At 43.4% G+C, this 23573-nt stretch overlaps 1 protein-coding gene across 1 annotated transcript; it reads right to left on the reverse strand.

The window, feature by feature from the left end:
• Positions 1–1197: 1197 nt before the first annotated feature.
• On the reverse strand, positions 1198–23293 carry kat6b (K(lysine) acetyltransferase 6B). The gene is made up of 16 exons (XM_085169802.1): positions 22676–23293; positions 18503–18611; positions 16496–16611; positions 16195–16276; positions 15564–15693; positions 13142–14103; positions 11909–12030; positions 10528–10649; positions 10255–10396; positions 9962–10123; positions 9482–9575; positions 7732–7963; positions 7303–7462; positions 6609–6878; positions 5512–5803; positions 1198–5378 (listed from the first exon to the last, which is right to left on the reverse strand). Exons 1-16 carry the CDS (start codon positions 23291–23293, stop codon positions 2566–2568), a joined length of 6426 nt encoding a protein of 2141 aa, XP_085025928.1. The 3' UTR covers positions 1198–2565.
• Between the last annotated feature and the right edge of the window lie 280 nt (positions 23294–23573).

A 23573-nucleotide genomic window follows, 5' to 3' on the forward strand; every position in this document is an offset into this window, starting at 1 on the left:
TCAGCAATTTGAGCACCTCTATAAAAACAGAAGTTTTGGCAGTTTGTTGGTCTGGAGAATTCAGCTGTGCGTTAACACAATGCCAAGGAGGAACGACATCAGCAACTGTTGCTGCCCATCAATCTCAGAACGGTTATGAGGCCTTTTTACATGTAACTTAAGAGTCGATCATTCTACAGTAAGAAGTATTATTCACAACATCTTCCTGGGAGCTGATGTCCTGGTAAATTCACAGAGAAGTCAGAGAAATTGCAAACAAAACCCTCCAAGAGCTACATCTCAGACTCTGCAGGAATCCATTAGCATGTTAAATGTCAAAGGTCTTGACAGTTTAGTTAGAAAAAGACTAAAACTTTCTAAAAAAAAAAACACTTCTGGAACAGACGAGAGCAAAGTGGGGATGTTTGGTCATAATGCACAGAAACAGCATATCAGCACAAACACCTCATGCTAAATGTGAAGCACGGCGGTGGAGAGGTCATGATTTGGGCTGTTTCTGGAGCCACAGGACCGGGACACCTTGCAACCATTGATTCAACTATGTATGAACTGTGTATATCAAAATGTTCTCAAGTCAAATATGAGGCCATCAGTTCAGCCGCTAAAGCTTGGCCCAATATGTATCATGCAATAGGACAATGATCCAGGACACAGCAGCAAGTCTCCAAAAGAATGACTAAGAAGGAAAATAATTAAGGTGTTGCAATGGTCAAGTCAAAGTCCAGACCTCAACCTGATTGAAATGCTGTGACGGGAGTTTAAGACAGCTGCAAACCTCAGTGAACTAAAGAACAGTGGGCCAAAAGTCCCTCACAAAGATGTGAGCGACTGATAAAGTCAAACAGAGAATGATTACTTCACGTTAATGTTGCTGAAGGTGGCTGTACAAGCAAATGAATCACTGGGTGTACTTGAGTTTTTCACATGACTATATATCAGGGACAGTCTCAAACCAAACTGCAAATCATAGTGAGAAATCCAAGTTGGCTCTCAGATCACTGAATAAATGTCCTACTCGAGGATCAGGTCTATTAAAGCCCGACTCATAAGTATTTTGAGTGCAAATCAAGTTAAGCCTCAGCCCCGTCCTAGCAAATCTCCAGGAAAAAACACCTGCCTGGATTACCACAACCCTTCAAAATCTACCGCTGGGTTCTGCGACACGCATGTTTTGAAATTAAAAGCGGAACAGTGATGTACATGGTCAATCATAATTTATTCTTATGCTAAAATGTACAGCATTTTAAGTGACTGACAAAAAGGAGAAAAGTCATAAATACAAGAATGTCATTCTGTCCGATTTGTGTGCACATAGCCAGGTATTTCCCCCCGTTCTTACCAGCAACTCTGTACAGGTAGAAAGATTACAAAAGAGCAATATAAACAAAAACACAAGTACAAGTTGCGTTTTACATGCAATCCATTAGCTTAGTTTGGTCTATTCACAGGATCTATTCTTCTACACTTCGGTAAAATATAAATCCAACATTTTATAAAGATAGAAAACAAATCTACAGATGGAATGAAAACGTAGCTTTAAAGGCATTATGTAAAATATCGACTTTGGACTAAATTTATATTTTCTTTATTGTTATTCATCATTATAATCATTTAGTTCTTTTTTTTTTTTAAATTCTGCCACACTTCTGGACATTTCGAAATGTTTTAGAATTTTTCAGGGTAAAAACACTGAGATATGCTTTGTTACTTTGACAGAAATCAGTCTGCTTTATTAAACAGAAAGCTGCCTCAAGGAGATCTGTTACAAAAGACTTCAGAATTATACATACATAGCAATAAAACCTCTCAAACCAAACAGAAAACAAGACTAAGTTTACATATTTTTTTTTTTACATTATTAGAATTAACAAAATATAGTTTTTCATCTTTCTCCCCGTAGAGGGAAACCTAGTAAAGGCCAGATATTTTTAAAATGGCTTGCTATTAAGCACAACACTTGTACAGTACTACTCAATGCACTGTCACTAACAGAGACTGAAGCATGCTAGTTGTCACTTTACAAAATAAGTACAATAATTTAAATATACAAAGGCATGAGTATAGTACAAACTAACTGTCAGCACTGTTAGACAGGTACACTGAACAGGTTCAAACAGCCACTATCTCCACCTGTAGCAGGCACGTTAAATGGCTTCATTTGAGGCTGCTACACAAGACCACTGATGAAATCTCTACCTGTGAGCTCTGAACCCGCCTGGTCTAAAGACACATCAGAGACACTAACACTAATTAAATAGATTTTCATCATAATGATGTAAGGCTTCCCATCTGGAGGAACAAAAAATACTTTTCAAACATTAACTTCAAAGTTTACTCACTGATGAAATTTTTTGCATTCTTTCCAAGTGCTGCTGCTTCTGCTGGTTTTTTTAATAAGTCATTAACAATAACAACAACAAGAAAAAAAAAAAAAAAAAAGGAAAAATGAAGACATACACACACACACACACAAAAAGAAATAAAGAAAAAAGGGAAAAGGCCAAATCAGTGCATCTTTTAACAGCAAAATGCACACGAGGAGAAGCAGCTCAGTCCTGCGGACAGTTACCGCCTGATGAAAGGCCCTTTCAGGGACTGCTTGGATATGCCTGTGTCCATGTAGCCATGGTGCCCAGCTGGAGTGTACACCATGTTGCCATGTGGTGGAGCCTGCATGGGCTGCTGGGGGTATGGCTGTGTTCCCATCATGCCCATCTGCATAGAGTACTGGGGTGACTGGTTCATATAGGCATGGTTGCCATGGTAGCCACTGTTCATCATGGGCTGGCTCATGCTGTAGCCGTTCATGGCGTTGAGGGAGGGCATGTTCATGGAGTTGACGTTGTAGGCTGGTGCCGGCATGATGTTCATGCTCATGTTCATGCGTGGCATGGCGGCCAGCGTCCTGGATGGCGCCTGCATGGCGACAGCCTGTGGCGGCCGGGGGTACATCTGCTGCTGGTGGTGCGACAGCGAGGCCGACTTGGAGCGTGCAGAGATGTGATTTTTGGAGGCCATCTGAGGCTGGATCCGCTGCGAGTGCGGGATGCCCATGTTGCGCTGTAGCATCATGGGTGGCGGTGAGCTGAGATTCGGGGACGGGGTCACGGTGGCCTGCACCTGTGGGTTGGGGACTCGATGTGGCGTCTGGGACAAGGATACCAGGCTAGAGTGCTGCGATGATAATGAGGGGGTGTTGGCGTATGATGTGATGGGGTGTGAGGCCGAGTGGTTGAAAGGCAGCGAGTGAGGGTGCTCTATGAATGTGTTGGTAAATTGTTGCAATTTGGCGAGACTAAGGCCAGAGGACTGAGAATAGTGCCCGCTGCCATACTCCCCCTGGTGGTTGATCCTCTCATAGAGGGCAAAGTTTGGGTTGCCAGATTCAGGGATGTCTGCCAGCTGCATGGTGGTGGCGAAATTGGTGGGTATGGCGCACTGAGTCATAGACTGCTGCTGGCTGTGCTGACCGTGCTGATTGTGAAGGCTATGCTGAGCATGCGGATTGTGCTGGCTGAGCTGATTGTGCTGCAGGTGATGATTGTGATGGTGGCTATGCTGGTTGTGGGGATTGTGTTGAGTGTGCTGGGTAAGCTGATTGTGTGGACCGTGCTGATTGTGTTGGGTGTGCTGATTGTGTGGGCCGTGCCTGCTGTGGGAGGTGTGTTGATTGTGTTGGCTGCGCTGGCTGTGTTGACTATGCTGGTTGTGCTGGCTGTTGCTCGGAGGCCTCTCAACCACGACGCAGCCCTGCGGTGACTTGACGTTGCAGTGCGGTGGTGAGCTCAGGCTGTTCTGCTGGATCATCCCGCAGCTGCCGGGGTTAACGGCAGCCATTTGTTGGCTCACGGCGCAGCTGCTCTGGGGCAGGCCGCTAGGGGGGATGCTGCCGTATGAGCAGCTGTTCTGGCCCATGGTGGAGTCGTAGCTGCTGGGGTTCTCGTAGTTCTCTGTCGTACTCTCAATGCTGCCCAGATCGCTGAAGCCACTGTCCACCACCTGCTGCGAGTGATCAGACACCGACGGTACATCCATCATGGGACTTGTCTCCATATTATGGAGCGACGGCACTGAGATGGCACTGTGGTCAGGGCTGATCTGCGTGTAGCCACTGTCCAGGATGGAGACAGCTGGGCTGTTAACTGAGCGTACTGATTGGCTGGGATGGGAGTGCGCAGAGGAAAGGGGGCTGCTGTGATCTGACTGAGGACAGTCGTCCAGCGAGGTGATCTGGGGGCTCTGGCTCACATGGGCATACGTTTGCAGGTTCCTGCAGGGCTCCTGGCTCTCCACGCAGTCCTGGAAAACATTCTCCCGCTCGGTCTCCTGCGTCAGGGACTGAACAGCTTGGGCTGTCTCTGAGTCAATCTCTGTGCAGACTGGGGGATCCTCCCTCAGCATGGGATTGAGTATTGGCCTCTCTGCAGGCGGAAGAGGCAGGTGGTGTTCTGGACAAGGACTATGCAAACTCTCTTCCTCTGACTCAGAGTCTGCAGGATTATCAGAGTCTACAGCTGCTTTTGAAGTGACTGCTGCTGCTTCAGGTGCCGGTGTTGCTTCTGATGGTTCTGCCGGCGCACTATCCTGGATGCTTTCTGTAGCAGTAGCTGGTTCCGCTTCACTACAGAGTACTGTAGAAACCTGCTGACTCAACTCAGAGTCATTGTCTTCTTTTGCATCTAAAAAAGTTGGCGTGCATTTGGGTAAGTCTTTCGAACTCTCTTCCAGGTCTTCTGCATTATTCTCTGGCCCTGCTGTCTTGTTGTCGCGGTCATCTTCATTGTCTGCATCCTGATCCTCTATTTGGGCTCTTTGCTCGCCCTCCTCCTCATCTTCCTCATTCTCATTCTCTAGCGATACAGCACCCTCTGTGCTGTGCACTACATCTTTGGCTGGGGATTTCTGCTCATGTTGGACCTCCTGCTGGTCATCTTCAGGTGGTTCTGGTGAATCAGCTGCATCAACTTGCCTTGGGCACACTGCGCCAGGAGAGGCAGCTGGGGAGCACACCAGAGAAGCTACCGGTGATGCTTCTGGAGAGCTCGACTTGTGGGAGCCATGGTCAGCAGGACTTGGGGGTTCAGAAGGGAACCTGTCCAGCATTATATTGGGACTTGCCGAGCCTCTGCCTGCCTTGCTGCCCTCATCGACATGAATGCCATCCTGGTGCGGCCCATCCTTTGCTTCCTCAGTATGAATGTGGTGCTGCTCTGCCTCCATTGGAGTTTCAGGGGGTGTGTAGAGGTTCAGCTTAAAGCCCATCTTTCTTTCGTTCTTTAGCTTCCATTTAGGAGGTCCACGTTTCACTCCTTTGGGCCAGCCTTTCTTCCGTTTCACTGGACGGGGTTTGCTGGGTCTCTTAGAGAGAAGATCAGCTCCTACAGATCAAAACAATGCAACACTTTACTGGTTTGCCATGACATAGGCATAGAAGTGTAGAGAAATAACATAAGAAATATAAAGTTTAGCTGCTTTTTGTTTTTTTGTAAACAGCAATCACAGCTCAAGTACCTTCATTCCAGTGTTCGAGATTGTTTTTTTGCACATTTTTCTCCAGCCTTGGGCGACCTCTTCGTCGTTTTATCGGTGCAGCTGGTGTCTTGTCCTTGTGTGCCTCCTCCTCATCTTCTTCATCCATCTCACCAACTCTAAAAGTGCGCTCCAGAAGGGGCATGGGACGCTCATCCTCAGAGTTGTCGAATGGCTCGTTCAGCACCTCTGTCGTCTCTGAGATGGTTTCTGTCGTTACGCTGCTGTTTATCCGCTTTCTTTTACGCCCTCTCTTCTTCAGAACCAGGGTTCTCTGAAATACAAACATGAGAAGAACCAATGAAAACAAACCTCAATCAAAGCAGATTGGTTTTTGTTAATGCTGGAAAGTGGGGCAGTATGTGGATGACCTCCATGATGGTACAGCTTTTAAACCCATACAGGATTCTGTGCTAAATGCAAAATGTTAAAACCACAGCGCAAGACTAAATGTTTGAGCAATGCAGGCTGGTGTGGAAACCCACAAATGAGAAAGGCAGAGTAAGCAGAAACCACAGTCTATATTTTACATTCTCCAGTTGTTTCCCACTGACTGCCTCAGACTGTAACCGCTCTTCCCCCCGAAATCGTTCATAAGAAAAATGCGAAATGAATACAGTAACTAATGCACCAAATAAACCCGATCAACCACTGTCATTCTTTTCTGGTTTCCATACTGTTTTAGTTGAAAAGGTCTCCCCTGACATCATGCAGCCAGTTGTAATATTATCTCCAGCACAAGGGGGCAGTGCCATATAGACGGAACAGATGTGAGGAGCACAGAGGAGGGCAGTAAATTAACCATGACCACTGACAATAGTACAAGGTTTAGCCTGCACAGTCTCGACACCAGCAGTGAAAACACAATCTATTATCTACACAGCTGCAGGCACACAGGGAGGCTCGAGATGACAGGAGGAAGCCACTGAACCCTACACCGAATTCATGAATATTTATCAAACCTTTCCATCTCAACCACAACATGCTCTTTAATGAAGGAAAACATCTAGACATACACTCAATCCCACTTTGTCCTAGAAGCAAACTCCACAGTGGCACACACAAACACTGACAGTCACCTTTCTCTTGGCTGCAAGCATTGCATGGGCTTTTGTCAAGATGGGTGGTGAGCCATCTGAGTCGTCGTCATCGTCGTCAGCTTCCTCATCGCTCACTTCCTCAGTCAGCTGGATGCGCCTGGTCCAGGGCGGTGCGGGCCTTCGTTCGTAGGTCCTGTAGGGAACCTTACAGTGGACCTTCGTGAGAGGTTGCCTACTACTGTGAGTCATCATGTAGCCCTCTCTCTCCTCCTTCTCCCAGCAACTGGCCTGCTCCTTCAGCCGCTCAGCCTGGTAATTAAACAGACAAGATGCATTATCTCTGGGAAAGGCGCACGCACGGATCCAACATCTGAGCAACGACGCTAATGGGAAAGCAAGAGATTGGAATTAACATCATGACAAATGAATCACTGCAGGTTTCTCCTGATAATAAGAGCAGCGTCATGATTGGATGTCTGCCCGTCATGAAGGAAACGTTCCTGTTAAGCGACCGTGGAAAGATTGCATTTCATGGAATATTCAGTACTATCAATTATGCAGTGAACTGATTTAGAGCAATTTTGCACAACATTAGATGCCTGCTGACAGTGAGAATGCCTTTCCCATTAATGGCCTCTATTTGAACTCCCAAGCTAATCAAACAAACATTTACTAACAGCATTGCAGGCAAGCAGAAACAAATAACTAGTGTTTCTTGAACAAAGGAACCTACATCCATCTCTGCTTCCCTCTCCTCCTCAGACAGGACAGCGTTCAGAGTGGTGGAAGGCGTCCAACGCAGGGCGTCTGGATCCACCTCGATCTGACGTGGGTTCGCCCTGAGCTTCTCCATGTGTCGCTGAATCAGTCGTTCCCTTCTGATCAGCACGATCCTTTTTCGCAAAGAGGAAAGCACATTACTCTACATCCATAACAAAAGGTAACAGAGGGTGAAGTGTGGTTAAATACGAGCGTTAAAGTAGCGCTCATTGGGGCAGCAGGTGCTTCGTGTCCTTGGGGGTGCTTAACCTGACTTACTTCTGTCAATATTCGGCGGCATTAATGGATATGCTGTTAAAAATACCCGCTGGCCTGGATAAGTCAGACAGCAGAAGCAGCAGCGGCAGCGCAAGTTGAAGGAGACTGTGGCTCTGAAACTGACCTGCCATCCTGTCTGTCAATCATGCCAAGCTGCTGGAGAGTAGCGGCGATGTCATGTGGACACATCCCAGTGGCCCTGCTTATTCCTTTAACACTGATGTGTTTATCTGGGTGCTTATAAAGGTGCTCCAGTATGACACTTTTCCAATATGCCAGGTAGGATAAGCGACCCAGATCTGACAGCGGCTTCTCTGGGGATCCAGCTTGTCCTTCTTGCCTGGTGAGAAGGTAACCTAAAAAGACACGATTCAAACAAAAACAAAATGCTTTAGTCGAGCTGCAGGCAGCGGCTGGGTTATTTCGGATTGTAATCCAATCCCTGCGCCTCCCCCCTTCCCTCTGTATTCATGTAAAGATGTGACGCCAAACCCTAGTTGGGATTCACCATCAAATAGTGTAAAAGGGAGAGAAGCTTTCCACTCCTTCAACCTCCGTCAGAAGGTATGACACATGCCAGCAAGGGCAACAAAGGAGGTTGAAAGAGGAAACAAAGCGACAGAGCGAAACAGAGAAGCAGCTGGATGTCATTGCTCACAGGAGACTGCACTTAGGAGAGATAACGCACAAGGAAAAAAAATACTAATATGGATCTGTGTGTAATTAGTTTTATAGCAGCCCTGTCAAGGGTCATCCATTATGAGCGGCATGAAATTAATTAATGCCTTTTAATGTGCACCCACTACTGAGAACCAAACAAGCTAATCTAATCACAAAACAGGGAACACATAATATTCCAGTAATCATGACAATATTCATTACTAAAGCTAAGAACAGCAGCTTGTGATAAATACACTTAGAGATGAATATTCCAATAAGTTAATTGAAAAAGTCGTTTTTCATTTTGTGTCATTTCACAAGTATATTATCATTAATAAAGCAAAACAAAAGCGCTACTCTGAGACCTGTGAATTATGATTTGAAAGAGAACGCTTTACACACACTAATGCTCTGCTGTGAGAGCTACCTGAGACAAAGTGTTCCTCTAATACAATCCAATATAACAGAAAATCTTAATCTAAACAACTTCCAGCTCCAAAGCTACATTTTCCAATAAAGCCTTCAAAGAGCTCAGAACTCAGCTGTGTTCAATCTCCCTTAATCCCTGTCTTTGTTATCAGCACACTCTCAATATCACAGATCCTCTCGCATCTCTGTCTCAATGGTTCCCAAAGTGAACAGGAAATCAAATGCTCCATTACCGCCTGCCCACCCCTGCACTCACTCCTTTTTTTCCTTGTCTTCCACGGTCGGCACGGAGACAACCCTTGAAAAATAATAAAATGCCTATAATGACAAAAAAATGCCTGCCTAAACACAAAAATCCACTCAAGGCAGCAACTGTTTTCATAAGCGGACTGTGGGCTTTAAATATTGTATGTGTTGCATTTACTAGACTTAAAACAAAAAAACAGCATCCACGGCTCATCAGAAGTCAAGGAGAGAGAATTTGGTGTGTGTGTGTGTCTGTGTGTGTGTGTGTGTGGGGGGGGCTCTTCAGGCAATGCTTAGGTGAAAACTACTGGCCATCAAATTAATACTGCAGCCAGAATGTTATGTTTCCCACTCCTAATCTTCTGTGATTGCCTAAGCACTGTACATGAATGCTCTTGATTAGACCCCCTTGAAAAGCCTTAACAAAATAACAGCACCTTGCCATAAGCTACAAAACTCTGCCTTTAATCTGAAACTGTTTGTAAAGACCAATAATAAAAACCAAGAGTGGTGGTCTAAAAAGGCATTAAGGAACTTACTGAAATCAATAAGGAACCTTCCAAATCCTTGCCTTTGGTACTGAGGCATGATCATTATGCAGGAGACATTGTACTTCTGCTGGCAAAGCTTTTCCTGGGGGAAGGAGAAACAGATCAAGTATGTCAGAGCTCTGCTGAAGCTGGCAATTTACTGCACCTGCCATTGTCCTTGTCTAAAGCTGTGCACATGCACATGCACATCAAATACACAAACCGAGATGTTTCACTAAAAAGTATCGCCGTGTGAGAATTACGGCTGCAACTGACATTTGATTTTTTATAACATTAGATATTCCAAGATGATCAATTTACGGTCATCTAAAACTGAGAAAGCAGAAAATCTCCCCACATTTGAACCACTGTGAGGAAGTTAAATCCACATCACTAAATAGACAAACTACCGTGAGGTCTCAGTATCAGCATTCACAAATGATGTGCGGTATTCCTTCATTTCCCATAAAATCACTCTGTAATTCTTACCTTGGAGAAATAGCCCACAAGATGACAGCCTTTCTCATCATTCTTTGTAAGTATGTAGAAGAGGAAAGGCTCCACATCATAATACAAGGTCTTGTGATCCAGGAAAAGCTTGGCTAACAGGCAGAGGTTTTGGCAGAATAGTTTGCTGACATTTCCATCAACCTAAACACGGAATAAAAAGAGCAAGAGGACACTGTTCAAACAGTTCCCATTCCCCCACCCTCCCAGAGCCCATTCAGTGGGATCTCATGCAGCATACAGTTATTGCTTTATTGCTGTAAAGGGAAGCTGACCTCAAATACGGAGAGGTTGTCCTTTCTGTAGATTTCATTGGCTGGCGGGTGGAACCAGCCACACTTCTTTGTGTGTCTCTGGAGGATGTTTTTGCTTCTCATGTACTTCAGACAGAACTCGCATATATAAAGCTTTTGTAATCTGGTGAAGACAAAAACGAGAGATGAGGTTTGTACTTCAGCATGGGAGGCTTTATAACAGGAAACTGAAATAAACTCGGCACCAGCAACAAAAGAAATTGGCATTATCTGGTGCAAAAAAATACTACTTACCTTGAATATTCAGGTGGGTAAGGTGATGAGTACCAGGTCTGGATCTCATACTTCCCAAATTCAATGACAGCGGGGCATCGAACGGAGTCTGTGTTCGTCAGTGATGAACGAGATCCGGTTCTCTGTAAAAAGATTTAACAAAAACACACTGATAAATATAGTGACCCAGATAATTCAGCATTACAGTTCCTCTTGTCAAGAACTCTGTCGAGACGAGATTGTGGCTCATGGTTCTCGTGAGAAATGAAAGATACATCTGCCCAAAATCAGTTGCACAAATAAGATAATCTTTACCATGCTGACACCCCAGTTACCGACTGAGCCAGTGGTTTCCGTTTCTTTTTTTTTTTTTGACTATTTTTACTCAGCATTTCTGCATATTCTCTGATGTCTATATGGTTTTCTGAGTCTATAAACAAACTAAGTTATATTTGAGCCCTTGATCTTTTTAACCAAAGTTAGGACCTTTTAAATTCGTAAGTATTAGTGAAATAAGCTTTTTTGCTTATTAAGACCCATGCATTCCAGACGTATAGTATATCTATCTGTTTAAATTAAGAGTGAAACTGCAGAGTCATGCTTCAGGGTCTTAGAAAAACAAAATGTTCTGTGGAAAGACAAACAGTTTGACTGAGGCCAAATTGTACCCTCAGTCAAAGATAAACAGTCTGAAGAAGGCGGAGAATTTAACCTATACGAATGTTTTGTTAGCCTGCTCAGTTATGCCCTGCTGCACGGGCCTACAGACCGGACAGTGGTGTTTTACTGTTACAGCCAACACATTTCAAAAGGTGCAGTTTTTAGGGTGAGTAAGTTTCCTTACAGCTCGGAAAGTGAAGGGTAGACAAGTCCCTTTCTTCCATGCAAACTATGGGCAACCTGCTAGCAACCAAAACATGCAAGGAGCCTTTGGTGCAGCACCCTCTTTGCAACCGATTTCATATGGACACTGCCAGCAACCTTAATTAATAACTCCCAAACCAGTCGGGAAATACACTTTTCCGGGGGGTCTCTAGGCTTGTATGTCTGAAGTGTTAGTCTAAAAATGCTGACAAATATTCACCTCCAAGAAGTGCAAAATTACACAAAAAAGTCAAAAAGAAGACTTTCTTTTACATGGGTTATTGTTTCGTGTATTCTTGGCTTGTATTCAGCTTTTTTATTGGCAAGAGTTTACTAATTAGGCAATGAACACAATTGGATTAGAAGTTGGCTCCTTTTATATTACAATATACTCAAGAGAGATGAATAAAACTGACATGACATATTATCACTGAAAGACCTTCTTTGTGTATATAATCCCACTTTGGTTCTCCTTTCAGTTTTCTTGCAAGCACGTAAAATGAGCAAAAAATTCTGACCTTTTATAGCGTTTTCCTACCTGAGCAGCGAGTTCCTGGATTCGTGTGAAGGTCTCGATGTCCTCCTCTGTGACGTGGTCTCTGGACATGGCCGCAAAGTCTGCCTGGGTCTCCTGCTTCACGTGCAGCTCCCCGTTGTGGCCTGTTAGAGGAACAATGGCACGACATCAACACATCAGGCGGCACATCAACAGCGCCCCGTTTGAAGCAGCCGTGGAATAATCTCATAAATGCATTCTATGCAAATGTGCTTATACTGTGAGCACTGCTGCTGAGCCTGTTTGAGGCTGTGTCTCAGAGGAATTTCATAATGTATCATCTTTGCATGTTTATATGAAAATCCCTAATGTAATGAAGTGAAACTAAATCACTCTAATTGCGTAACCGCTTTCATGTGCTTAGTCATCCACCAAGACAGTTTCCCATGAATTAAGAAGCAGATGCAGTGAAGGGAGCGAGTGTCGACATGAAAAGCAACTGATGCTGGAAAGCAGGCAGTAATTTTATGAAAGACATCAACACCATGACTTAACCACCAAAACAAAAACCCATTACAAGTGGAAGTGATGCATCATTAACATATTTATGGAAATGTGCTGGAGGAGTAACGAGTGTTTGTGCGGGATATTGTTTAGAACTTCTTGAAACATACATCCGTTTGGTTTTTTTCCCCTACATGTCTTTCTTTTTTTTTTAAGCTGTGACTTCACTCCTGAAGACAGTGAAATGTAAGGGTTACTGCACTTAGGCCATAATCATCGTGTCAGCTCTGAGTCAGCTTGGGTGGGTGAATCACTGGTTCGTAATGACCGCTGGAAGTGAGGTTGAGAGGAGACAGTGATTTCAAGAGTGAGGGTGGGATGAGGAAGAGGGCGATGGGACTACAGTCTCTACTAGGTAGTGATCACAATGGGCGCACTACTGCAGACGGTCGAAGACAGAGCAAGGAGCAACATGAGGGAGTTAGTGGGCCATGCACTATGACAAAAGCCAACGGGCGAGAGGATGGAAGCCACGTATACTCCGCAGTCAAGTCAAAACGCAACGAAATTGTGTTAATAAACTAAAAGAATTTAAGGAAGATTAGTAGTCTGTTAGAGTGCTGAGGGTGCCTTCTCAAAGAAAAGATAAGCTCTAGTCTGGAAAAAAATAACTGCGAGTGTCAAGCTTTTAAAAAATGAAAGTAAAAAATAAAGAAGAAGCTTAGAGGTGTGGAGACGCAGGTCTTGGTTGGAATTTCGAGCCTTGCTTACCATGATTATTCTCAGGCTTAATTCTTCCGTCAGTCAAGTCTCCCTTTCCTGGTGAGAGGGCTCCCTTCTGAGGGCTCCCTTTATACCTCAGCCTGCCTAGTGTCCTGCGCTTTTTAAAGAAAGGGTTACGTTTGAAATGACTGACCATCTTAAACGGGTGTCCTCTGGGTCGGCCTGGCCCAGCAGTTGTGGAGTCTAACCTATTTTTATTAAACTCGCTCTTTCCAAGGCGCTGGGGCCCTGTTTTGGACGTATGGGGGGAGTACTGCTTATGGGGCAGGGGCTTAGGTGGCGCATAGGAAGGTAGTCGCTTTTTCCGTGACTGTCCCTGAGTAGTAAAAATGTGAGAGAGTCCGTCAAAAAGTCCCTTAAGTTGGCTGCTATTGCAGAGACTACTCAGGGAAGGAACACTAGACTGGCTGGAAGAGCTCTGGGGAGAGTTAGCAGAAGTGGAACTGCTGGACACCTGCGAGGGGGGGCTAAGTCCGGGCAATGTGGAAGCAGGAGGAAGTGCACAGGATGAGGGGGTTATCTTTTGAGAGGCATCAGCAGCAAAGGCAAACGGCTCTGGTGGCTTGGACAGTTTGGGCGGACCCTTTTCTCTAGAGCTTAACTGTTTGGCGGGCGACTCTATGGCTACAGCTCGCGTGTGACGGCCCACGGGGGAAGGAGTAAAGAATTTGGAAAGCCCATCGATAAGCCCTTTAATTTTCTTGTTAACAGTGAGTGTAGCTGGGGTGGAGGTGGGCGTGAGGAGGGGAGTGGTGGAGGGAGTGGAAGTGGTGAATTGGGTGGCGTCGACCGCACAACAAGGGTCTGCAACAGCAAATCTGTCTCGGGCGTCCTTCACAGATGCAGCATGACCAGATGAAGGTGTGGAACAGACGGTAATCTTTTGACCCCTACCAGGTGACCCCCTTCCTCCCAGTGCTACCATGGAGCCGTCACCACTGCTTACAGACCTGCCGGGACAAGAACAGCAAAGTAAATGTAGATCTCACTGCTGACACATGAATGTAACCAAAAACATCAACTCAGACGTGTAATTATGTCATTAAAGTTTTGAGGCACAAATCATTTTCAGAAATGTAATGTCATTAACAGTAATATTTATACAAAGCCTAAAGTCTTGCTTCATATTTCCTGTTCAGAGTTATCTGTGAGATTCTTAGTTAGACACAATAATGTTTGTTTTCTCTACCTTGACACCAGGAGCTCATATTCCCAGGCACAGGATGAATAAAATGCTCGCAGCATGATGTAAGTTGTGGACATCGATTCATTTTCACACATAAAAATGTCTGTCTATATAATTATAACCTGTATAACCATCTATATAATTTAACTTTTACTGTTGTTGCTGTAACATACAGCAGAAATGCCCCCACGTGGCATCAATAAAGGGCATTCAAACTATTATTAGCACTGCTACTGACTGAAAATAGCATTTAAATATAAATATTGTAATGATAGAGGGGCTGCACAAATCATCTTACATTCACTTTTTTAAACATTTTTATATCAAGATATATTTTCAAATCAAGATATAAAATACAGCTGCACATCTTGCCTGAATACACAAGAGAGTGAAAATGTGATTTTACACATTTTAATACTAAACCTTCTGTAGTTTTAAGGGGCTTGCTACAGCCCAGAGCGAACAAACCGTCCAGCTATAGACTGTTTAAAAAGATGGAAGTAGCCAAACACATGTCAGCCATCACTGTGAGCAGACGCTCATAGGGGAAGTGAGCCATCAGTTCTAAGGTAGCCCTACCTTAAAGCATACCCAGGTTTGTTCTCCTTTTTGACACTAATCAGGAGCATTATTTACAAAAATAACTTCAACTATGTTGTACTTAGTATGACAGAAACCACAAATTCATTAGGAAAGTGGTTCCAGAGGTCACAGAACAAGGGTGCAGAAAGGTCATTTTTGAGTAGACGAGTCTCCTTCCGCTGCCTATTAGAAAAAGAAGACTTGGTAGCAACGACCATCTTTTATAAAAGCTATATATAAAGTCTACGGATCTCCTTTATCCAATAACAACACTTAAGTGCTGTTTACACGTGAATTTACCAATATTAATTCTATGTAATGCATAGAAGTGACCTGTATTTGTTTTGCATTTTTGGGTGTTCTTATTCTCTGTGGAGGCTAAATGTATTATAGCTTATGTTTAAATTTATAGTTAATCAGGTCAGGAACTTAAACCAGAGTCAAGCTATAAACTGTAATGCAGTTTATAGCTTGCATGTTTGCAATGGACCATGGATTGTTTACTATAAAAATGGAAATATGACTTCTCTACAGAAATGTTCCCATGTATTGAGATCTTACCAGCAGATGCACTGTTATTAGACCAAACAATTAACCTTGAGTATAACGTAACTGCTGTTAGTTAGATTACAGCACACTTACATTCTTTGTTTGAGCTTATTTCTGGGCCTTCCGATTGGCTTTGCATATCGACGTTTGATCTGATCGGCTTTCTTGTGCAGCAGTTTCTTCCCGTTCTCCTTCGGCCTGCAGACTTGGCAGATCCAGGTTCCTGGAGGGTGTCCAAACAGAGAGAGTACCGTTTGGGTGGGTTCATCAATTCAGAGGACATACAGTACATTCATTTGAAACATTTCCTTTAATAGGAAGAGCTGGCGAGATTCCCACCAGCTCACAATGACAATCAATTACTCAGCACAAAGCGAAAATCCATAAGAAAAACATTGGGTCAGTTCTCCGTTTGGAAAAATAGACTTTGTGTCAGCTTGTTGAGCTCAGCTATGTGACTCGTATGAATTGCCTGCCAAATATCCTACTACAGTACGTGCACCATCATTACAAGCCTCAATGTAGGGTCAGTACTGTAATCCAGAGATAGCAAATCTCCCCAGGGAAGCTGGAATAATTTGATATGCATGCAAAGCTCCTAATAAGCCACCGCTGCTTCTCTGTGTGCTGAGTGACAGCCCCAAACGGCCCTCTGTGAAGAAAAGGCTTTGAATTGACAGCAGAGGGGGGAAAACAGAGAAGCCAGACAGTATAAACACCTCACCTTTTGGCATTCTTGAAAGCGGCGGATCGCAGCATTCCATGTGAAAGCCCCGATCACATGAATCGCAGAACAGCATCTCATCCTGAAAGGGAACAGCAGGCATGTGTAAAGGATGTCCCAGTTGCATACATGTAACACCCCCGTCATTTAAAGTCTTTCTTTTTTTGAAAAATAAGCCCAATTGTGCACAAGAGAGGCTTTACAAATCTCAACAAATCCTCAGGGATGCACAAAATGGGATCTACCTTCAAGCCAACAACACTGAAAATGGTGTGTGTTAAGATGCATGTGTAATACTCACAGCGTTTTTCCCCTGTATTCGACAGGAGCTGCAGGTTTTGCATTCAATACACTGCCACCGTAATCTCTTCACATTTGAGGTTAATTCAGGGGAAAACTTCAGACATGATGGATGTCCTTTAGGAGCAATAAAAAATGCATATTAGCACAGGACATTTTACCACCGCTGGCGCTGTCACCGAGCCAGAGACAAGGTTTTTCATTTGTCAACACAGTCAGGTTAAACATTAACATATTACATCACTAAAAAACAATGCTGGGCCTGTGCCTGTATGTCCACAACACTTTTCCTCCTGGCACAAGTTGTGTCTAAAAACAGTATGATCAAACATCTGAGCCACTAATTACAGATAATTTGATCTTAATGAGGCAGAAACAGTAGCAGCACTCATTCTAATGGAAGCTGATCCATGAAAGTCATGTAAAAGCTTGCCTCTTCTCTCACCCGGCTCCCTCTCATGGTTGTAAAACAGCTGTTTTACAGTGAGAGCACAATTTGTGTACACTACGAGTGGTTAATGAAAACCACCTCGACGCTACTTAGTCAAATTTGAGCTATAAAAATGTCACCAGGAGAACAATTCCTTACGGCATTTAAAATAATTGTTCAAACATAAATGACTCCTAGGCAGAGGTAATTTTATGGGGGGTTAGCAGTTTTGTCTGGAACAAAAGAACACTAAAGGAAATGCCAACAATCTGCAGCGGGGAAAGGTTGATCTTTGATCTGCTATAACTGGAGTGGCTCTATAAAATAATTTGAAGTGAGCGAAAATGACTTGGGTGATTTCAGATTCTAATGGTCACTTGGAGCATCTGCCCTTCTGAGGCTTGCAAGTAATTTGGATCCCTCCAGCCACTCAATTTGCAGATTGTTCTTCCAATAAATCCCTTAAAGGGAAGAGAAAAATATGGTGAAAGAATATGAAATCTGCCTAACTGATGCAGAAAACTGCTACCGCCAAAGTTGGATGACTTGAATATATACTGAACACTGAGATGACAGAAATTTGTTGACATTTCTTTAATACTGCTGATGTAATTAGTTTATATCAGGCAATGTGTCTGCTTAATGCCCCCCCCCCCCCCACCCCTGAATAATCTATTTATGTCTATATATTCACACTCTTGGAGCGTGACTTCTACCCATTAGGTTTAGACTGCTCAACAGTTGTTCTGTGTATCAGGTACAACATGGTAGGAGGGTTAGCCCTTTAAAGCTGAGTACACAGTGTGTGTGTGTCTTTTTTTTATTGATCTTGTACAATGTGTTAACTTGCTTTACACATTTTAATTGGCCTTCCTCCACGGCCAGAACCTGCTCGCACGCTATGGGTCAATCAACCTGCCACAATGTAAAAGCTCACTGTGAGCGCAAACACCCAGGTAATAAAGTTTATTCAAATAGGATTGGCTGTGTATTCAATGTTGACAAGAAAGAAAGAGAAAGAGAGTCACTCACACACACAGACAGACAGTGTTAATTCTGCACTATTCTGCAGCCAAAAGTGACACCGCTGCCTTTAAATGGTAAATTTAGGTCAAGTAGGATTTATTATACTTGAGAAATAAACAAGTTAATGTATCACAAAGGAGCATTACTGAAAAGAAGATGTTTAAGTTTTTGTTGGGATACTGATAATATGCCAAAATAATGCAAGAACATGTTTTTGAAAACATCGAGCACTACTGAGTCGTGACACGAAAACACAGGCACATAGTAAACTGTGAATTTTAACACCATTAAATGTGCAAAACGTTTGACTGATGATAGAAATCTAGCTTAGTTTGCACAACATTTCAAACACAACATTTCCTACATATAGCATAAATATGACATGATGTTATACGCCAGTGCAGTGATTTTAACCACATTTCTGACCTATGTCCACATATACGCTGACACTGTTGCTTCTGAGCTAACATACCAGCAGTTTAGTCTTGTTTACAGTATGTTATGGCTCGTGGGAACATGCAGTAAAGTGAAGCGTTACACAAGGTGACTTACCACTGCTCCCACAGTCTGCACAGGACAGCAGCTCTTCTGGCCGCTTGTCCCGATTTGACTCTTTCGTTCCGAGACAGAAACTGCATATTGGGATGGGGTCGACCCGGAGCTGGTGTGGGAACACAAGCAAAGACAAACTGTTTAAGGGACAGACTGACAGACTGTGTGTGCAGCGCTGAAATCTTTGATCCAGATTTTGAGATCACTATTCATGTATTGCTGGTTAACATGACAAGTGCGGATTCAATGAAACTCCCATGAAAATATCAGCGGGAAGAAGCAGCTCACAGAATGGGGAAAAAAATAAAAGAGTGGAGTTCTCACAGACTAGAAATGAATAATAAATGAATCTTATCCTCAGAGATATGCTGCATCTGAGATCCACCTCCTTTATCCATTACATCTGAATGGGTAAGTGATCTTAGTAATCATAGTTTAAGGGCTTAATCCAATTCTTAAAGCTTGCACTCCAGTCTGAAAGGATTAACCAGCATGTAATCAAATTACCTCAATAATAAAACATGCTCTCATTGTTACTGCCATGATCCACAGTAAATGTTGCAAGTCTCAGAACAAACGCTCATTTAAGGGCTTACAGTTAAGTTCAGAAGAAGTAAAATATGAGCTCAAGGTTTAAGAGGATTTCCCCATTGATCACTCAGAATGAAGAGAGGCCGACTTCAGAGAGAGCGCGAGAGCTGGGAAGACTTTGTGTCATTACTTCATACAAAGCCAGTCAAAGTCTAATGAATCTTAGGCTGAAATCAAGACCAGACTTAACTGAGATGGCTGCAGTGTGGCTTTCACAAGTCTCCCTTTAAATGTGAGATCATACAAAAAAGCCTCTTACAGAAGCAACAAACTGCGGTTTCCTTCTCAGCTCGAGAGGAAGTTCTTAACGGAAAATAACACTCGCAGGGTGTGACCGTAAATAACCCACCTCATCATCAGTTTACACACTAAGGCCTCACCAATTGACTGGAGTCTTGGAGGGCCCTCTAGGGATGGCCATAATTAGTTCCTGGTTTCTATGACGCAGATCATCATCCTGACCATAACCCAATTTGCATCTTTCAAATTTCTGCTGGCACTGACCTCCCTCTGACCCTCATTTGAATCGGGGGAGGTGTTGTTTTTCCTTTTCCATTCGTCAACAAAACACAAAAACAGCAGCATCCCTTCAATCCGTCACTCCACTCCAAATGAACCCCAGAGGGAAAGTGAAGCAAGGATGCAATGGCAATCTGGTCATTGTTCCTGGCTGTATCAATTACTTGCTACGGCGAGGGGAAGCAGTTTACTGCCACATCAATGATTACTCTATTTTCCAACCTGCCAGGTCAATATTTGAAAGCGGGCTGGCATTAGAAGCAGACTGCTGCTCACACAGCTGTGATTATGGACATAAAATCACAAAAAAATCTATGTGATGAGCTTTGTGATGAGGCTACACCTGTATGATTTAACACTGTGGCTCAGAGGTAACTGGTGATTTCTGATATATGTGATGATAACTCATAATAAAACACATCTCACCCAGACAAAAGGCAGCAAGTTCAAGAAGGGCAAACAACATTGCCTTCACAGTCCAAATGCACATAATGATCTCAATGATTTTTGTATGCAAAAGGGACAAAATAACAATAAGATCAACAAACAATCAGGAGGGTGGATAACCTTATATGCTGTTCAAACCTTCCGCTTCTGACGGGCAACCAATCAGAAAAAAGCTGGTGTGAAGGGGGCGAAAGATAGATAGATAGATAGAAAATGGCTTATTACAGTCGATATAATATAAATAAAGATTATTATCAACGCATAAACAACGCAAAGCTACTGTACTACAGTCCAAGAATTAAAATATAGAGCTGAAATTACCATTACAGGTCACCTATAATAACAAAATGTTATAATGAATATCTCTGGATGTGAGATTTCTGATCAGTCAAAAAAAAAAGCAGTGTAAAGGCAAAAGCTGAACTTGTTGTGGACGTTTTGCTTAATTTTCTGTCATTTCCAAAATGTTGTTGCCTTTAAAGCTCTGTGTTTTGTTAACTCGACTGTGCAAAATCTGCCAGCTAAGGCTTCATCAAAGTTGAATTGAGACTTGCTTCAAGCAGACAAAAGGGGAAAACCATTAGCAGTCGTCCTTGATCACAACGAAGTCTGTATTATCACTGCTAACAGATGCAGACAACAGGATTTGAGAACAGAGCCTTGGTGTTAGGAATACTTTGGCTTATGCCTTGTTGCTTAGGTACATGAAGTGCACTGTGTGACACTTTCATTATAGGTTAACAGACAACTATAAATATGATTTCCGCTAAAGTGATAAAGACTGATAATGACAGTGCTAATGTGCAACCTGTGTACGCCGCTGATGAAATGCTCCAAGCACAGTGATGTGAAGTTGTTTAAAATAATAAGTCTTAATAAGGCTCCATAACACAGTCTCCACTGACTCAGCTATGAAGGCTGATCCAGAAGCTGGATTAATTTCCATTAGGAATATTCTTGTGTCTGGTGATTAAAAACCAATAGCAATTTGCAATCTGTACAAGAGAAAAATGCAAAATAAAGAAAGAAAGAAAGAAACGCAGCTGAAGAGATGCTGATGATTTACTTGGGGATTCTAAATTAAGTACATTACAGGAAATTATGCTGCTTCAAAAGAGCAGGCTGTCCTGAGTGAGGGGGTGGGGTCCTATTAGAACAGTGCTGGTAGAGAGAGAGAGAGAGCTCAAGTGGTTGCATAACACAGCAGGAAAAAAACTCTCATTCCTTGCCTTTGTTCCTGCCAGAGTCTCTTCAGAATCTAATAAACTCTAAACCAAGACTGCTCTTTTTTACCTCAAAGTATCTCTTATTCTCAGCACACACACTCAACTACTGAGCAGGCAGAGCTGTCTCATCCTTTGAAGTGAACAGCAAACCTGGACCCGGCGAGGTGATGTCATCAGGCCGCGAGCAATAGGTTGAAATGTTCCAAATGGAAAACAGCAGGCCTTCCTCAGCTATGAGAACCACTGCAGGACACTGTGTCTCTAAACACTTCTCAGTTTCACTTTTGGCCTCACCACAGACACAGTCACAGTTGTGGCTGCAGTATCAAGGTGTCGCTTCCTGATTATTCACTGTGAAACTGGTGAAGAGCAGGGTGACATCTCTATAGCCTGATGCTGCTTGCTACTTCAGCTGCATAACTTGTGCATAGACTAGACCGCATTTCATCTTGATAAGCCTCAACACATGATATGCAAAAAGCCTTGACAACACACTAACTAGATGACTACACACTGCACTTTAGGTCACGCAGTGAAAACCATTTTCCATCAAGCACTCTTCCCACTCTTTGACAGTGTCTTAAAATTGCAAAGCAAGAACAAAAGTGCTGTCATCTTGCAGACATTTGTCAGCAGCATGTGTTATTGTTAAACACCAGTAACAAAGACACAATCTCTGCAAACTATAAACCACCCTGTGGATGTCGAAAGTTTGTTTATATGGTGTTATTTCCTCTCTGGGGCATCTCAGTTTGCACCAAGTTCATAACAGCTGCATGCAGTCGGGAGAATATTCAGTCTTACTTTCTCAACACATGCTCATTCACGTGCAAATTACCAATAATCTATCATAATTTTGTTCACCAACTCACAAGAACGCCAGCCACATCCTTTAAGGTCATTAGGCTAGAGTTACATAACCTGTGGGAAGCCTACAGCAGACTGCCTACCACACAGTCAGCATGACTTTCTGATTATCCAAGCTCTCTTATTATGGAGACCAACAGCAACACAATCCCAAAAGGACACACTCTAGATGGCGTTGTTTCAGACCTGCCCAGCTTTAAGTCCCAAAGATTAAGACCACAATCATAAAAGTCCTACTCTTAAGTGGTGGCCTGAACTTTCAACCTTCCCAACTGCTGAAGGTTTCAAATAAATGCCACTGCTGAAGAACCAAAAAAAAGCTGTGGCACATGTCAGAGCTTGACAAGAAGATCAAAAACAATAAGACATCAACAACAGCAGGAATATGTTTCTACTTTTAGGAATGTCTCCTTTTGGGTTAACAGCAGCATTAGGCAAAGAAAAGCTCAAAATGACACATGAATCAACATGACTGAAGTACGATCAAGAAGGAGTAACAATGCAGAGGCCGAGGTGTGTGTACCTGGTCTCGCTCGTGGGGGAGGAGTGTCACAGATGACAGGACCAAGGTGGAAGCACTTGGACACCTGGAGCTCCTTCCCTCTACGCTTCCATGGCTGAGCTTATACCTCGGACCATTTTTTGACAACCTGCCATTGTTAACTGCTCGCTTAGCAGCCAGCCGCAACCTCTGCCGGAAAGCGGGGTTATCAACAATGTCTGAGAGGTCATCCTGGTTCCTCAGATACCTCTCGATGTTCTTTAGCGAGGAGCCATGGGTATCATCCAGGCCTTCGATGGCCCTCCTAAGCATTTTATTCCAATCAATATGGCGCAGATCGCTCGAATTCCATATAGATTCCTTTGATGGCACAGGTGCATTTGCAGGCAAGATTGATCCAACTCTTCCGGGATGTCCTGGATCCTTGTAGGAGGCGCTTCCTTTATTTGTAACCTTGAGGATAGAGCCATCGTGAACACTTAATTCCAACTGCTCAAGGACGGTCTTCTTGTCCAGTCCATGTGACGTTGCCACCGCATGGCAAATTCTCTCCTCTGAGGGCCTCTGCTTTTGCCTTTTGATTTTCTGTATTGCTTCAAGAATCCACTCCGTGTAAAGAGGGTTTGCAAGTTTTACCATGGTTGAACAATTAGCCTCACAAAAATGAGATCCATAAAGATTCCCCCTTTCTGCTGCTGAAAACTGGGTACATCCACATCCTTAGTAAGATCAAGAAGTTATGTTCCACAACAGCATCCGCTCACTATTTCTTCTCAATCCCGGGTATCTCACATTGAACTTCAACAAAAGTTGGCACTAGTAAATTCCACAATGGTAGACACCAGCTGAACAGGAGCTGAGTTTATTAAAATTCCAGATTAAATCTAAAAGAAAAACAGAAAAAAGAAAAAACAACAAA

Source organism: Neolamprologus multifasciatus, chromosome 8 (assembly GCF_963576455.1).
Source record: "Neolamprologus multifasciatus chromosome 8, fNeoMul1.2, whole genome shotgun sequence".
Classification (NCBI taxonomy): domain Eukaryota; kingdom Metazoa; phylum Chordata; class Actinopteri; order Cichliformes; family Cichlidae; genus Neolamprologus; species Neolamprologus multifasciatus.

Bases quoted from the DNA above. Each gene is read 5' to 3' on its own strand.
- kat6b (XM_085169802.1), bottom strand. From the start codon at position 23,293: ATGGTAAAACTTGCAAACCCTCTTTACACGGAGTGGATTCTTGAAGCA. The intron at 15,694-16,194 runs GTGAGGTGTTTA...GACACCCTCCAG, and splicing joins GCTTTCAAGAATGCCAAAAG to GAACCTGGATCTGCCAAGTC. The intron at 10,124-10,254 runs GTCAGCTTCCCT...TTCCGTGTTTAG, and splicing joins ACAACCTCTCCGTATTTGAG to GTTGATGGAAATGTCAGCAA.